Raw genomic sequence first — 16,766 nt, forward strand, 5'->3', positions numbered from 1 at the left:
GCAATATCACCAAAATAGCTCCCAAGTGTTTCTTATGGAGTCCATAATAACAGTAACAATAACAATAATATGTTGGCTCTCGCAGGGAGTGAGCCAATATTAGATTATGTGACTAAATATTGGAGTTGGCATTGTGTGGGCACTAATGGCAGCACATCTCTCCACCCATCTGAACAATAACAGCACGAGTCGAGGAGCTCCCATGTTGCTGCTGACATGTTCACATGAAATGCCACTATCAATATCATGATTTATAGAAATGTAAGCATAGGGCACACTGTGGACAGTCTGAAGTAGATGCAGTGCAGAACACTCCTGGCACCAGACATCTGACATTTTAAATTAAGTTAATTTTAAGTTATGCACCTTGAATTGTTCCTCTCTTATAAATGATTCTGGAAATGAGACATATTTGAGGTATTAATAAAGAAGAAAAATGATCAATGAAGACAATCGACTTACTTGTACCGCCGTGGAGGATTTCTATTACTGCAATGACTTACGACTGTGTTTTATTTATAAAAAATTAAAAAAATTAAAAAGGGGGGAGGGTGGGTGACTTGAACAGAGCCTAAAGGCGGACTGAGCACTCAGGAATGCAACGCTGCCAGTGGCTGGTAATGCTGAGCACGAGCGGAGCGCAGCGCACCAGACTGAGAGCGCACGGAAACTTGTAGAGAACACTATTATTCTTATAATTTGTCTTGTTTCTTCTTCTTTTTTTAAGTCGGCTGAGAGAAATATTGTGATACATCTTAACCTTTTGGAGCATTTTCTTTTCTTTTCTTGCAAGAGCGTGACTCATGCTGTTCATGTTATATGAGTGATTTGACTTGAGGATACAGGAGAGAAAGCGACATGGAGACGTTTACAATACACGAAATGCTCATAAATTCGACTGACCTGAATAAGATTTTATGTAATTTTGGGATCAACATTTCGGAGTGCGAGAGCGAGGAGGAACCTTCACCCGAACCCAAAGGTACAGTGAATGTATCTATTTGATATATTACTATAAAATGATGAAACATCGTGTCCATAAGTGGATAATTGTTTTCAGAAATGTGATGTTATTTTTTATTCTAACTGCAAAAAATGATCTCCAGTTTGTGCCAAAAGAGTGCTTTGGGCATTTTCTTCTTTTTGCGTCAGTGCGCATTACGCATATGGTTCAGGTCCGCCACAAATGTAATGCAGTCTGCTATATGTTAGTAGTGACACATATGTTGTCAATGAACACTCCTTCTGCTAATGCCAAGTGAGAAAACTGCCATAATGGCCACAGGATTGAGGGTTAAATGGCTCAAAGCTTTCACTTTTCTGTGGATAAAATCTAATGGAAGATAAGAAATTCCATTTAGGCTCATTAAAGACGTTCTTTACAGTATAAAAAGATTGGAATGTTTGAATAATATTAGAGGGATTTGGGGTGTAAATGATATAAAATGACAAAATAAGAGACATTTTAAGTCAATGACCCAGAGTTTATATGTCTCCCTCTCCTCTCAGACATCAACCAGACAGTGCGGATCATCCTCTACAGCCTCATCTTCCTCCTCAGCGTCCTGGGAAACAGCCTCATCATCTGCGTCCTGGTGAGGAACAGGCGAATGAGGACCGTCACCAACCTCTTCCTGCTGTCTTTGTCCATCAGCGACCTGATGGTCTCCCTGTTCTGTATCCCCTTCACCCTCATCCCCAACCTCATGAGGGACTTCATCTTCGGCACCAGCATATGCAAGCTGGTCATGTACTTCATGGGTGAGTGGAATTAGATTGTTTTTGGTTATCTTTAAAATGTTGTCTTCATTTTTGTCTTTTTGTGGTGTTAAAGTTACATTCTTTTAATTTCTCATTTCTACATGGTTTTTGACTATATCACCCACATATTTCTGAAATCTAGATATAGAATATTATTGTGATACCTCAATTTATTATAATGCAGACTTTCTTTTACTCAAAGAAAGCAAATGCCAATTTTTAGTCCTCCAAGTTTGATTCAAATGTGTAAACGTTTTGCACTTATCCTCTAATTCAGACCCATTTCTGCCATCTCCTACTATTCCTGTCATGCCCGATGCAAAATGATTCAACTCTGGATGCATTGAACGTTAACATTGTGTTTTTTATTGCTCTGGAAATGGTATTATATGTCGAAGAGAGAGGATAATTGAAGTTGCGCAAGGTTAATTTCCCTGCATGTTTAAATGCTCCTGGTAGTTTAATGAGCTAAAAAACTGAGCTGAACTGAAAGTGAAGCTGTACCAGAAGCCATATTTGCTACAGTTCCAGTTTTCATCTTTACATTTACAATTTATGTGCAAACTAGGCTGATGTTTCTTGTTTTATTCTACGGTAGATTCTCCCTGGGTCTTGAACAAAATGATGGATGGTGTGCAGAAGGATCAGCCACAGCCAAAATTACTAATTATCAACGACATAGGTCTCAAATATTGTTTCTTATTGTCACTTGGATGTTTGAGCTTCACAGTTTGACACTAAAGGGTTGTTTTCTCATTGATCTGCTGGAGGGAAGTTCACTTTGAATCTGAGCACAAGACGTGTACGTACAAGCAGCCATTCAAATATGTTCCAATATGCATCTTACAGAAGTGTGATGTAAGACTCAGTGACTAAACATAAGACAGCTCAGTGCAAGTAAACAGCACAACCTGGCCCGCTTCCGTGATAGAGAAGCAAATCAAATTTAAAAAAGTACAGGTACAGTATAGGTCAGTTAAATATGGCAGGAAATCTCCATAATTGCGAGGCTAAAAACTGATGAAAAATGATCCAATATCAAAAATGTTGCCTATTATTTTTCTGTCGATTGACTAATCGATTAAAAAGGACTAATCGCTGCAGCTCTACTTTTTGCAAGAGCACAACATTTGGAAGCAAAATGACTGATTACATTTATATGCTAATTACCAATTTAAATGACTTCCAACTTATTTCTCAAGCGATCAACAGCAGAGGGCTGGCTTTAATTTGCTTGGGATTTTGACAAATGGCAGAAGTTTCTTCTCCTACCTCTCAGATCGCCTCCGCTGGGAGCTTTGTAATAAGGTGCAGTCATTACGGATGGCGCACCTTTACTAATATTTCATTCTTATCCAATTACAGGTTTACAATCTAATTAATTTTTCTCTCCTTACATCCTGCTGCTCCATGAAGTGAGATCAAAGCGCTGTCATCGAGGATTATTACCTCATTTGTCCGCGTGTTTATCTGTTTACGTGTCGCTCTTATCGGATCGTACACAGCGATGATTTGAATGTATTTATAGTTGCTTTTGTTATTGTTAGTGAGTGTGTTAACGGACAGTGCAGGATGTGCTCTGTGGCTGCTAAATGTAATGTGATAAAACAAATAAATGTGCCATAGTATTATAAGCACTGCAGTAAATACTGTGACATGTTGTTAGGATGCCGACCATTCTGGGTGTTAGGAGTAGTTACATTTTGGGAAATGCACTTAATTTGCTTTCTTGTCGAGAGTCTTTCCGTCGAGTATGAAGCTACAGCCTATTTTGTTACCTTTAGACATATGTTGTGTCTCAATTCGGATACACAGTTAGTACACTGCCGTGTCGTACACTGTGAACACTATCATAGTGTACGACATGGCAGTGTCGTCTTAAATCGCATGCGACTGCTGTGCACTCACCAGAAAGGACGAATAGTGAGCTAGCTAGCTTGTTAATAGCGGTGTAATAGCTAGCTAGTTAACAGGGGTGTAATAGCTAGCTAGTTAACAGGGGTGTAATAGCTAGCTAGCTAACAGGGGTGTAATAGCTAGCTAGCTAGTTAACAGCGGTGTAATAGCTAGCTAGCTAGCTAGTTAACAGGGGTGTAATAGCTAGCTAGCAACGTTATTGCTCTCGATACCAAATCATTAGACTTTTCAATTAACCCAATAAACATACTGATGGCCTCTATCTTACAACAGTATAGTCTTACTTATATTAAATAGTGAAAAAAAAACATTTATATCTTATATTTGTATAGTGCGGTGTTCACGGAGCAAACGCTACTACGGCGATCGTTGAGGACATTCAACTTTTTGAACGTTAAGAGGGCATAGTGCACTGCATTTTGCCATACTTCTCAATGTGAACACTCTTAAGCACTCAAAATAGCAAGTGTAAGTACAAAAGTACGCTAATGTACGCTAAAGTATGCTAAACTAAGCTAACGGAGCTCTGGCTCCTACTAGATAATCAATTTTTTGATTTTCTAATCTGTGCAGGTGTCTCAGTGAGTGTTTCCACGTTCAACTTGGTGGCCATCTCCCTGGAGCGCTACAGCGCCATTTGCAACCCGCTGACCTCCAGGACGTGGCAAACCAAATCCCACGCCGCCAAGGTCATCACTGCCACCTGGATGGCGTCCTTCATCCTGATGCTACCGTATCCCATTTCTAGCGGACTCAAGCCCTTCACACGCTACAATAACAGCACCGGGTACATGTGCCGTCTGGTGTGGTCCAACGACGTCATCCAGCAGTCCTGGTGAGCTGAAAATAAGTGCGTTAGGGAGTGTCCCAGCAGGGAGTCTTCAAATTCAGATGCACTCAGATTGTGTGGCAGCTGAAGTAGCCCATTGCTAATTTCAGATGGCCCTTTTATTGATTTTCTAAATCTGGTGCAGCTGGTGAGAAACGACCACTTGGGAAAATCTTCTGGCACGACACTGATCTGAACCTTCGAAAAATAAAAGCAAACTATTTTAAATAATAAAGTCAATTTATTTCTAGAGCACATTTAATAAACAAACCTTTTCCTTAAAAAGTACATTTAAATTGTGATAATGAAGCAACAAAAAAACAATCAAACACTGCAGTCATGTCATGTTGTGTTGTCACGATGATATTAGCAAAGCAATTTGGCTCTGGTGTCAATTTAAATTAGATACGATGAATGATCGTTTGCATCCACTTACTCCCCCGAATGTGTCCCTTGCAGGTACGTGTCCCTGTTGTTGCTGCTCTTCCTAATCCCCGGGATCGTCATGATGACAGCCTATGGACTAATTTGCCTGGAACTGTACCGCGGCATCACGTTTGAGCAGTCCAGCAGGAAAGGTATGAAAATACAACATTTGAAACAAACAGGGCTGGCATTATTTCTATATTTTTCAAATAGTAAATATTACTACAACTACCCTAATCTGTTTGTTCAGCTCCGTAAATCTTTAAAAAAGTGCATCAGAAGTATAGTAAAACATTTTTAATAGGGCTCAATTATCCCCTAAAACAGCACTGTAGATTTGAGGCAAGAAGCATAAGCTATATCAAGATTGGCTACACACACACACACACACACACACACACACACACACACACAATACTTGTTAGTATTATCAATTCATTGTTAAATTTGGACTTTTCTTGATTTGACATTTAGAAAAATATAGAATATCACCAATCTTTTAACTTCACATTAAATTTACAAAATTAACATCATGTTAAATTAAAGAACATGTGAAACTAACGTTTGACACCATAAACTCGTCAGGAAAATGTTCACTGAGGTAATAAATTAAGTGAGGAGTGGAGTCATTTTCTCATAGACTTCTACACAATCTGACTTCTTTTTGCAACCAGAGGAGTTGCCCCCTGCTGGCTAATAGAAAGAATGCAGGTTTAAGGCACTGCCGCACTTTTCAGTCCCAGAGGTTGCCGCTTGGACTTAAGTGACAGACAAAATGGCACTCTTACACTCCAGTCTTTTCCTTCCATTGTCTCTCCCCTGGCAGAAAGACAATCCAGCACGGGCAGCATCAAGCCCGGTGAAAGCGATGGCTGTTACCTGCAGCCGTCTAAGAGAAAGAGCATCACCGGGTTTGCAGGAAGCAGCAAGCCAAAAGCAAGCCGTGTGTGCAGCAGCAGCTCTTCGGCCAACCTGATGGCCAAGAAGCGTGTGATCCGCATGCTCCTGGTCATCGTCTTCCTCTTCTTCCTGTGCTGGACTCCTGTCTTTGTGGTCAACGCGTGGCAGGCTTTCGACCGGCGCTCGGCCTACCGCCTGACCGGGGCGCCCATCTCCTACATCCACCTGCTGTCCTACACCTCAGCCTGTGTCAACCCAATTATTTACTGCTTCATGAACAAGCGCTTCCGCCAGGGCATGCTGACCACGTTCACCTGCTGCAGCTGCTTGAGGAAGAGCGGTGGAGGGAGCGGCGGCGGCGCCTTGGGGAGGTCAGCTGGAAGCGGGGCAGCTAAAGGGGAAGTGGGCAGATTAAGACTGGGGCCAAAGACCCCTGAGAACAACGGTCAAACCCCCCCAAACGGAGCCAGCACACGCTTCACCTACACCGGCATTCGTGCATCAGCTTGGAGTGAGCTGACTTAAACTTAATTGTGTGTGTGTATGTGTGTGTGTGTGTGTGTGGCCGGAGTGCAAACACTTGAAGGGAATCTTGTTTTAACGTAAAGCTCTCACAGTGCTTATAAGACTAGTTTACGAGCAGCTACGCAGCTTTAACTTGGCGTTTGACATGACGTGGGTAGAAGAGTTAATGACTGGTGAGAGGTAGAGGTGTACATTCAGTGCTCTCACAGCCACGTGTTTTCCTGAAGTGTCAAGGGAGGTTGACTGATGCCTGATCATAGAGCCCAAGGCCTTGAGGGGCCTCATGAAGTGGAATACCAATACTGTCAACAACAAAAAGTTTACATCAGCAGTGATGTAAACTATTTATGACTTATAGGAAATTGGCTAAAACATGAAAAATGACTGCTGTGGTCCTTTTTTTTTTTTTTTTTTTTAAAGGTCCTCATATTTGTAAATAGGCTTTTATTTGTCATGTTCTGCAGCGGCTGCCTGTCACGCAGCCATGTAACTGCAATCAGCAGCTTCAAAACAAACAGTCCTCCGGTGCACAAATAATTCTGCTCTCGTCCTTGACCCACTGTGCGTGTGTGCGTGTGTGTGTGTGCGCGCCTACAGGGGTTGTACTGTGTTTGCTATGGGAACTGGAGAGGCCTTATCATTTAGTGGGATTTTGAACACCTGTATCCCCTCTTTTTCAAAGAGCTAATTCCCGGCATCCCCCCCCCCCCCCCTCGATTCCCACTGTTAAATATAGCAGCGTTCATGTAGCAACTTATTCCCGTTTTCTCGTTTTACATGTGTTGCAATGTCAATATTGTTGTATAAATTCTTACAGGTTTGATGCTTTAATGAAGTTTTAGTGCATGATGATGTGCCTATTTGGACAGAAGACTTGTTAAACCTTCACATAATTGAATGTAAATGTGATTTTACAGGTTTATAGATATTTCAAAGTGGATCTGGGGAAGTTCTTTTTGTTATGTACAGACACACAAGCCATCTCCGTGTAACCAACGTCTGGTTGACCATATAAAGACCTCGAGCGCCCAGTGTGCAAATGTGTCTGCGGAGGCTTGGAGCAGAGTAACTTGGAGCTTTTAACAGCTTTAATAAAAGTGGATCTAAAGAGGACAAGAGGGTATTAGGGTCCAGACAAGTGGTGGAAAGAAAAGGAGGAATCTGCTGGGACTTCTTTCCCAACAATAAGAGCTCCATCTGGGCTTGATCGATCACTGGAGGAGGGAAGATGCACAATTCTGGGTTATTCATTTTTACTGTGAAAGTACGCTTCTCATGACAATAAAAATAAAAAACCAAACACAGGGAGATTTTATATCACTTTTTTATTTCTCATTTTTATGCCAATATTGCAAGTTTTTTTTCTCATGTTTTTTTCTTCTTTTTAATGACATACAGATTTGAGCATGATCTGGAGCTGCAATATGTACAAAAACAAAACTAACGTATGTTATCAAAAAAAAAAAAAAAAAAACCGTCCCCTTTGTTTTGACGTTATTGCTAAATGTTACAAACGGCACAGGTTTCTACCATCAGCAACCCTTTGAGCACTGAGTATACTACCACAATGACACCTCTGCTTACCATTTACTAGAATAATACACAGATACAGTGAGAGTGAAAGGACATGGCGAAGGAGAAGAGGGGGGGGGAAAATGACAACGGAAAAGGTGATCCAACTGTAGCAAAGCTAAGCATAACAGGCTGCGTGTTAAAAACAAAAACAAAAAAAAGGAGGGGGGGGGGAGACTCCAAATGTACGTACATAAACATGAGTGGAAAAGAGTGAGAATGAAATGTGTGAGAGAAAGAAAAGGTTAGCGCTCTGTAGTGCAAACAGCCAAATAGTCTTAAGGAGAAGTAAGGCTGAGTGCGACAGAGAAGGCTCCACACTCTTTTTTATTTTGTTTTGTTTTAAAGCTGCCTCTCACTCTGCCTTGTTTTGTTTAGCAGTGCATGGAAACTACATTATAAAAAGACATTTGGCATATTAGAGGATACATACATTGTTCAGAGCTCATTATAAAAAAAACAAACAAAACACAAGAACAGCTGCTTTTGGAAGAGTAAAACAAATATGACCAGACGCACAAAGAGAAACTGGTTACGGTATTTTTTGTAATAAAAAAAAAAAGAAAGCATCGCTCGATGAGATTCTCTCTCTCCGTCGCCAGGTTAATACAGCGTGCGTTTTTTTTTTTAAGAAGGCATGTAACATTTTTTGACCCCTTTTTCTTTAATAGCTCATCCCCTTTATGAGTGAGGCATGTTATTCTGTATCCTCCCTATCTCTTAGCGTTTTGAAAAAGAGAAAATAATCTGTAAACCAGCTGAGATTGTCAAGGCGACACATTTATAAAAAGAATTAAAAAAAAAAAAAAGCATGCATCACCCCCCCCTTTATTAGTTTGAGCTAATGTGACCAAGCTGCTCTGTTCAGAGTCGCGTGAAGAGATGTAGAGGAGCCAGAGGTGGTTCGCTTTAAGAGGCGACTCAGCATGTAAACAAAAACCCAAAAATATCCAAGCTGGACGGGGGGAAATTGGAAGGGGGGGGGGGGGGGGGGGGCGTGATGCTAATGCAGAGGCTATGTTAAAAACACGCTGAATTTAGAACTAGTAGCAAAAACACTCAAGTTAAAAATCTACAGTTAAGATTTTGAGTAAAGGGTTCAGGTTGACCTGCAGCTCGACACGAGAGTTCAGTGCGAAGGAGCTCAAATGTTTTAAGATTTTGACGCTGCAGCACCAACTCCTCGACGATTTCCAGGACATACAGGAAGTGGCCTCTTAAAAAACAAAAAGAAATTAAAAAAAAAAGAAATACACTCCCAGGCCAACCTAGGCAGCACGGGCAATAATGCACTTTTTCTTTTTCTGTTTTGACATAAGACAAGGGGAGACTTTGTACCAATAATTTAAAAAATATCAATATTACAATATAAAACATTTAACATTAATGACTGACAGGTGGGCGAGGGGGTGGCGAAACGGGGGCATAACTTAATCTTTTTTACATCGAAGGGGGTGCAAGCGAATCCTTTTTTGTTCCTATTTCAAGGGTTTGTTTGTAAGAAAAATTCGGAAATACTTCATTAAGCAGACATTCAAGTTACAGTATTTGTTTTTTTTTTTCGTTTTCCCCGGAAGTGTATACAGTTGTACTGTAATACTAAGATCACAAGTATTGCCTTTGAATGTTTATCCACAATTATCAGACATTTGGATCCTGGTGAAAAGACAGAAAGACCCCATGAATCTCAAGTTGTTGTTTTGTTTTTGTTTTTTTGGAGAGCAGTTGGAACACACTTTGAAATGGAGCGAGTCTGACTCAATATTCCATTACAGCAACTACATATGACAGTCACACACACACACACACACACACACACACTCACCCACCCATACACACATATTTGCTGGCTGGTGAACTAGTGCTCAGGCGGACAAAAAACGATGAAATGACCTGTACAATATTGCTGTTCTGTTTGGAAATGCACATCTTCAATAACACACATTTAGAAGGCCTTTTATACTCCTACAGGAGACGCGGTCGCCATGAACACGGATGAGTGCAACTACTCGGTAAGTGAGTTTACAATGTACGTACACACACACACACACACACACACACACACGCTTGGTTTTCTGCAAAGATAATAAACCACAGGAGATTTTTTTTTTTTGTTTTAAAAAGAAGGCTGGAAAAAGAGCTTACAGCGCTCGTGAGACATTGTACCAAAAGTGAAAAGGTGCTGGGCACCGCATGAGAATAAAAAACGGGCTTATTGTACTTGTACACCAACAAAAAAAAAAAACCGAAGGCCGAGAGATCCTTCAGGAAGGCTGCTTTGCATGATGAAGGTGGTTCTGGAGATGCAGCTCAAAACAGCAGCGCTCCTGTGATAAGAAGCGAGGCATCAGCTTGTTTTTGTGCTATGCACGGGTTCTTCCCAGGTGAGTAAACAGCAGATAAGAAATAAAGGTGAAGTACTTTCTTTTTTTTTTTTTTGGAATTGAAGTTATCGGTTAAGGCCACATCAAATTGAAAAGTTTTTTTTTTTTTTTTGGAACTACAGCACACACTGGAAGACACCTTGCTAGGTGCGGTTTTTGAGTTTCACTACATCATGATAACGCTAACAGTGACCAACAGAGCAACAGATACAGGATATTAGATATGTGAGCGGTTCGACTGTGTACACAGTAAGAATATACAGTACTAAGGCTATCCTTTTAAGTCAAAGACTACGCTTGTTACATTAAAATGACAAAACTGACTTGTTTTTTCGTAACCACGGAAGTCTAGTTTTTCGTGTATTCTGCAAATGTTGCTATGGCTCCACGTGAGATGTACTGATGTGTATACTTTCCAACGGAGACATAGCGCACATAGAGTATTGCAGGCAAGGCAGAGGCGTTGCTTAAAGCTTTTCTTTTTAAAGACTTCATAAAAACCAATGATAAAACATAGGCCCTCTGAGGTTATTCCCCAATTTTAAAAAAACAACAACAAACAAACAAACAAAAACAACCTTCGCTTATGTAAATAAACAACCTAGACTTCAGATTCCCCCCCCCTCCCACCCCCAAACAGAAGAAGCGAGAGTATAAAAAGAAAGAAAGTTCAATCCAAAGACTGAAAAAGCAGGCGTTTGTAGTAAGGTCGCAATAACATACAGGTTGGGATATTGGACCTCAAAAAGGGGGGAAACAAAGCCCAAGCTCAGAGGAAGAATAGAAACTATTTGGTAACAAAAGTGTACTATATGTTTAATACAAAAAAGGTATGGAGAAAAATGTACCTTTACTAAAGCTTATACAAGATCCTTGGTCCATAAAAACTATGTTATCGTCACGTTTTATGTGTGTCCCTCTGCATCCTTGCGCTCCCTCCAACAACAATACATCCAGCCCCCTTTAGGAAACCACTAATCTAAAACAACACAAAACAAAAAAGGAATAATTATAAAAACAAGTGGTGGTGACGGAGGTCGGGAGGGAGGGAGGGAGGGACGGGGGGGTTAGCAGGGCGGCGCAAAAAAAATATACTTTCCTTTCAAGAGATTTCTTTTTTTTTTTTGTTGTTGTTGTTTTTTGTACACGGTGGATGTATTGTTGTCGTGGTTTTCCATTTCTCACAGCCGTAGAAAAGGTGCTGGTGCTCTGAGCCTGCAGGAACTTCCACTCATTCCAAAACACCAGGACCGAACACACAGGTCCCTAAAGTAAGCACAGGAGAGGGGGCGCGTCAAGGAGCACCTATTCCCATTGGCTGACAGCGTCGTGGTGTCGCTCCTCCTTCAGATTTCCCCTGCGTTTGCTCCTTTCTCCCGCCAATTTCTTTTCCATTTCAGCTTCTTTGTATCCAAAATTTATACGCAGCACTTTAGAGTGAGTCAGTCTTTGTTTATTATTCCCCGTAGTCTTTATATACCTTGTGGTACATTTACTCTCAAGGCATATAGTATTGAGTGGCCCCATGTGTGCGTTAGGAGACCACGGCCGCGGCGGTGGAGGATGAGGACGTGACTCCCGCGTTGGAGGTGCTGTTGGGGCCGTAGACGCCGGGGCCGGCCTCCTGGCTGTTGTTGCTGAGCAAGGTGGAGTTTCCGGCCCGCAGGATGGCCCCGGCGGCGCTGCAGTGTGGCCGCGGCCCGGGCTCCGGCGTGTAGGTGAAGGTCAGTGTGGTGGAATAAATGATGCCGTCGTTCCTAACCAGCGTGACGGGCACCTGGACGGGCTGCCGCACCCAGCGCCAGCCCTCGCGGAAGGCGGAGATGTCGGGCACCACGCACAGCATGCTCTCCGCACACCTGCAGAGGGTTTGGTGGGAGGAAAAACAACAACAGCTTTGTGACAATGCATTTTTCAGAATATCCAACCGGGTTTTAAATTGTTTATCGAGCTCACAAAGTAGGAAAAAATGTTCCAAAACCAATTTTAAAATGTGTCAATAAAGCTGAACTGAAATGGAAGGAATCGGGTGTCCTTAAATAAAAAATGGAACGCACCTGTACATGGTCTCAGCCTCGACGTCTCCGAACCAGACCCGCAGATTTGAAGTGAAGTTCTGTCCCGTCAGCTCCAGCATGGCGACGTCGCCTCCGCCGTTTAGCTGCAGACCGAGAACATATAAACATGGCTGATTATCTAAACCTACGCCGTGGCTGGATGCATGTTTAAGGGATGTGGACGACAGGAGCACGACGTCTCTTCGGTGTTTACCTGTAAGCTCTCTACCACAGGCACGGGGGTGACAGGCGAGTGGACGGGGCCCATGCCCTCGTAGAAAGTGTATTCAGCTTTGTCTGTGCTGATGATTGTCCAGGAGGCGCCGTCGTTGATCATCTCCTTGTTTGGTTCCTTTGGGCATGGAGTGGCCTAGGGGGAAGGGGGAAGATGGGGAGGAGTGACCTTAATGCACATCAGGGGCAGAGATAACTACAAACAATTGCAGCCAATCGAGACTACTCAACACACTCTTCAAAATCCCGCCCTCGAACATCGCCCATATCGACTGGATCTGAAGGTGAAGCGATCTCATACGCCCTGAGGGTTTGTCGAGGCACTCACTTGAAACTGAATGATCCTTTCTTGGGAAAGGCACAGGTACATGCGTTCCGTGTCCTTCAGGTAGAAGGCACACTTGTGGAGCTGGGAGACGGGGTCGTCGGCGTCCAGCAGCGCCGTCTGCTTGTCCACTTTGCGGATGATCTGACGGGGGAAGAGAGAGAGAGAGAGAGGGGGATTAGACGACTGGAGGGGAAAGTAGGAAGCACAGGAAAAAATGAAAGAAAGAGAAACATGAAAGTCAGAAGGGAGCGAAGGAAAGAAAGAAAAAACAGGAGATAAGGGTTGAAGGAGAAGATGTTTGGACAGAGGGAAGGTGAGTGGCTTATTAAAACCCCTAATAATTGTAGAAAGTATAAACAAACGAGGTCATTATGTTCGGTACCTGATATTAAAGGAAGAGTTTGACATCTTGGGAAACATGCTCTTTTCAAATGCTTTTATTTTGAAGTAAATGAAACACATCATTTTAAATGTGTTTGAAATTCTGTTACCAATCTGGGCAGCGCCATGCCAGTGACGGAGCACACCAGCTTGACTGTCTGTCCGTAGTGGATGTAACCGTCTCTCACAGTGAACTCTTCTCCTTCTGACTCCTCGTCATCCACTGAAGAAGAAGAAGAAGTCAGTGCTGCAGCAAAGCCTCAACACTTTTCTTTGTCTGATGAATCAGCTGTGTAATTACTATGAAACAGCTGTCAACCCAAATCCCTCGCGCTGAACCCTCTGCATGATTTAAAGCTTTTATACATTAATTTCTTTGTGCTGCTGAGTTAAAACTTACACAGGTGGATGTAAAAGGCGCCCCACTGCTGGGAGCTGGCGTGGAAGTTGCCGCCCTCCACATGTAGATAGCGCGTGCTGACCGTTTGGGACCGAAGCCGGTTGAAGAGCGCCACCTTGGTCCCGGATGCGATGCACACTGTGGACAAACATAAAGAAGAACATACACACACACGGGCCGGTTAAATAACCACCCAAACATGACCTCTTGCTTACTGCGGTGACGTTACACTACAGGTGTGCTACATGTGACATAACTCAAGAGGAGCTACACTGCCCTCTAGTGGCTGGGAGTAATAATAATAATAATAAAATAAGATAATAATAAGCACCTTTACAGTAAATAAATAAATACTAAAGTACATTTAAAAAGCAAGAGAGTGTGTGTGTGTGTGTGTGTGTGTGTGTGTGTGTGTGTGTGTGCGCACGTGCGAGTGTCACAAACGAGCACAAACTTACAGTCAGCGTTTTTGAGGGACTGCTTCTTTTTGGAGGGCTTAGAGATGACTTTGATCCTCTTGCTGAGGAAGACGCCGATGTCAGTGCTGTTGCCGTAGAACATCTTGACAGACAACATGAAGTGCTTTCTCTTGTCGGAGTCGGATATGTACAAGGTTTTGGCTGTGCAATAATTCTGTGGGGGGGAGGAGGGAGGAGGAGGGGGAAATCCCAACATATTAGATCTTTGTTTCCTGGAAAAGAAATGCACTTCAAACTGTCAAGAACAAAGCTCGAGATTTACCGCGTCACCACTGACGACAGAGAAATGGTTGAAATTATAACCTTCAAATGCACGGAAGACAAATGGCAGACGGGGAAGGGAAGATGTGCAGCTACGTCAGCTTCTAGTGAATAACTGCATGTTGTTCTGGAATAAGTGAGTGACACTGTGCACGTGTGTTTGTGTTGTACCTTTCCCTCTAAGTTAAGCTGTTGCATTTCTTGGTCGCTGTTGCCGATGCCGATGAAGGCACAAGGCTGCGACTCCTGCTCGGAGCAGCCGTCTCGCTCCATCTGCTCCTTCTTTTTCTTCCAGCCACTGCCCATCAGGTAAACGCAGGGAGGAGGGCAGAAAAACCTGGACACAGGGATATGAAATGTCCTCCTTCATTTAATGTTTGATCCTGCGCCAAATATTTCAAAAGTAGTTACTTTAAAATCAACTTGCAATAATATTTTCGAAAAATACATTTCAAGGACTACAACCGCAATTTAGTCTGCGTGTCATCGACTTTATAAAAAGAAAAAGACAAGTGCAACACCTCTTTAAATAGTGCAAACTAGACGACGTGCATCACTTCATTTTCACCAGAAGAGGGCAGACCCGTGCCGAGCTTCAACACGACAGTCTTTTATCAACACGCTGTCAAGTGCAAGTGAACTAAGCACTCTTTCCTCAAGCTGTCAAACCCAATTTAGCAGATGTTAACATGAGCAGTCCAGCACGAAACCGATCTCCTGAAATACCCAGAATTCCAAGAAAAAAGGTCACTCCCCCCCCCCCCCTCCTCCCCCCCATTACAGGATGTAATACTCTTCTCCCTTGAAATGCTTTCTAACGCTAAAGTGCCGAACACAGTTGAGAACGATGACAACTTGAGCCTTATCGAATGTCTCATCTCTGAACCGGCATAACTTCAAATGAATTGATGTGCGTCAGTGTGGAACTGGAAAGCGACCTATTTCGCAACACCGGTCTGTCTCTGTGGGTGTTTGTCTACTTTCACCTCCTATAACCAAACAAAAAAAAAAGTGCAGACAGACAGAGGAAGAAGAACATTTGCGTTTTCCATGCACTCACTTTCTTGGGCTCCCTTGTTTACGATACATGCAGAAGTAATCAGTGGTGCATCATGGGGTTTTGCAGGCCAAAGGACGTTGAGACACAGAGGCACATTTAATTCCTGCCTCGGCAGGTCGTGGAGTAACTCACAATCCAGCAACACCTGATGCCGAACCGATCGATGCGACAACAGTGTTCAAACGCTTTACTCTCACGGTCATGTGTCTCACTTTGGTGTCACTTTAACTGGACAAGACAGCTACAATTTATCTGAGGAATTCATCTCAGCCTCTCTCCCCTGTTGTTGCTCCAACTCTCTGGAGGTGTCTCGGAGTTGGCCCGCAAACGGCCCGATTCGCCCGAGAGATAGGCCTGATGAGATCGCAAGCAGCGCTGCAGCTCGGCCAAGAAAACAGGCGGAGGATGGAGAGTTACATAATGAGCGCGAGAGAGAGAAGGAAAAAGCTATAAAAAGTTTGAGAGCGAGAGGTAAAAAGGTGAGAGCAGAGTTACAGGAAGGGTTTGAAGAAAGGAAAGAAAAAAGAAGATGAGTTGAAAAGTTCAAGAGAGAGAAAAGACTGATGCACAAAAAAAAGCGCCGGTCTGAGGTTAAGTTTCCCCGTGTGCTCTCGTTCTTGAACCTTACACCTAAATGCTCCGTTGGTGTCACCAGTGCAGTCACCCCGCCCCCCCCCCTTTCCTTCCGCCTCTATGCGGCCTTCACCTGAACGTCGCCTCACACCGGAGGTCGCCGCTCGTTTCCTCCTCTGACCTCTTTTAGATGTGGGGAGGTCAGAAGGGTCGAGGTGCCCACGCTGCACCGAGGCAAGCTGGAATGTGTGTTTTTCATTCACTCCATTAGCCTGATCCCCTCAAGTGGCATATGTTACCTCTCCATAAACCCTTGCAATGAAGGAGGCCAAGTTTGTCTTTCTACATGACGGCAATAACTCCCTTTTAGCAGTTTGCAATCAGTGTACTCAATAGGTCAGTGCGTATAAAGGTTCCCTAAACATCATTTATAATGAAGAGATGCACTTTTTACTCCCTTATTTGGAAAAACAACAAGGAGTCGAAATTGGACCAAGCTCATCTAAGGCTGCAGCCAGCTGCCACTTAGCTTAGCTTAGCTTAGCATAAAGACTGGAAACAAGATGACACGGCTAGCCTGCTCCCGGCTAAACAAAAAAAAACTACATTTCACTTTTTAAACAGATTAATCTATAAATATATATAAATATAAATATATCGTGTCAATTAGTGAGCTTCG

The 16,766-nt window shown here is 43.0% G+C and overlaps 2 protein-coding genes across 3 annotated transcripts in view; one reads left to right on the forward strand and one right to left on the reverse strand.

The window, feature by feature from the left end:
* Window positions 1–858: 858 nt before the first annotated feature.
* Window positions 859–7,873, forward strand: cckar (cholecystokinin A receptor). Its single transcript, XM_029454676.1, has 6 exons — window positions 859–982; window positions 1,510–1,761; window positions 4,252–4,513; window positions 4,967–5,085; window positions 5,760–6,344; window positions 6,956–7,873. Exons 1-6 carry the CDS (start codon window positions 859–861, stop codon window positions 7,012–7,014), a joined length of 1,401 nt encoding a protein of 466 aa, XP_029310536.1. The 3' UTR covers window positions 7,015–7,873.
* A 644-nt stretch (window positions 7,874–8,517) lies between these two features.
* Window positions 8,518–16,766, reverse strand: part of rbpjb (recombination signal binding protein for immunoglobulin kappa J region b) — a 34,436-nt gene continuing 26,187 nt past the window's right edge. For both annotated transcript variants that reach the window (XM_029454674.1, XM_029454675.1), the window contains 8 exons: window positions 14,626–14,791; window positions 14,173–14,347; window positions 13,715–13,852; window positions 13,425–13,537; window positions 12,934–13,074; window positions 12,586–12,741; window positions 12,372–12,475; window positions 8,518–12,173 (listed from right to left, as the gene is read on the reverse strand). In XM_029454674.1, the coding sequence (XP_029310534.1) occupies window positions 11,849–12,173; window positions 12,372–12,475; window positions 12,586–12,741; window positions 12,934–13,074; window positions 13,425–13,537; window positions 13,715–13,852; window positions 14,173–14,347; window positions 14,626–14,791 (1,318 nt within the window). In that variant the 3' untranslated portion in view covers window positions 8,518–11,848. The remainder of the gene's footprint in view (window positions 12,174–12,371; window positions 12,476–12,585; window positions 12,742–12,933; window positions 13,075–13,424; window positions 13,538–13,714; window positions 13,853–14,172; window positions 14,348–14,625; window positions 14,792–16,766) is intronic.

The sequence above is a fragment of the Cottoperca gobio genome, chromosome 18, assembly GCF_900634415.1.
Source record: "Cottoperca gobio chromosome 18, fCotGob3.1, whole genome shotgun sequence".
Classification (NCBI taxonomy): domain Eukaryota; kingdom Metazoa; phylum Chordata; class Actinopteri; order Perciformes; family Bovichtidae; genus Cottoperca; species Cottoperca gobio.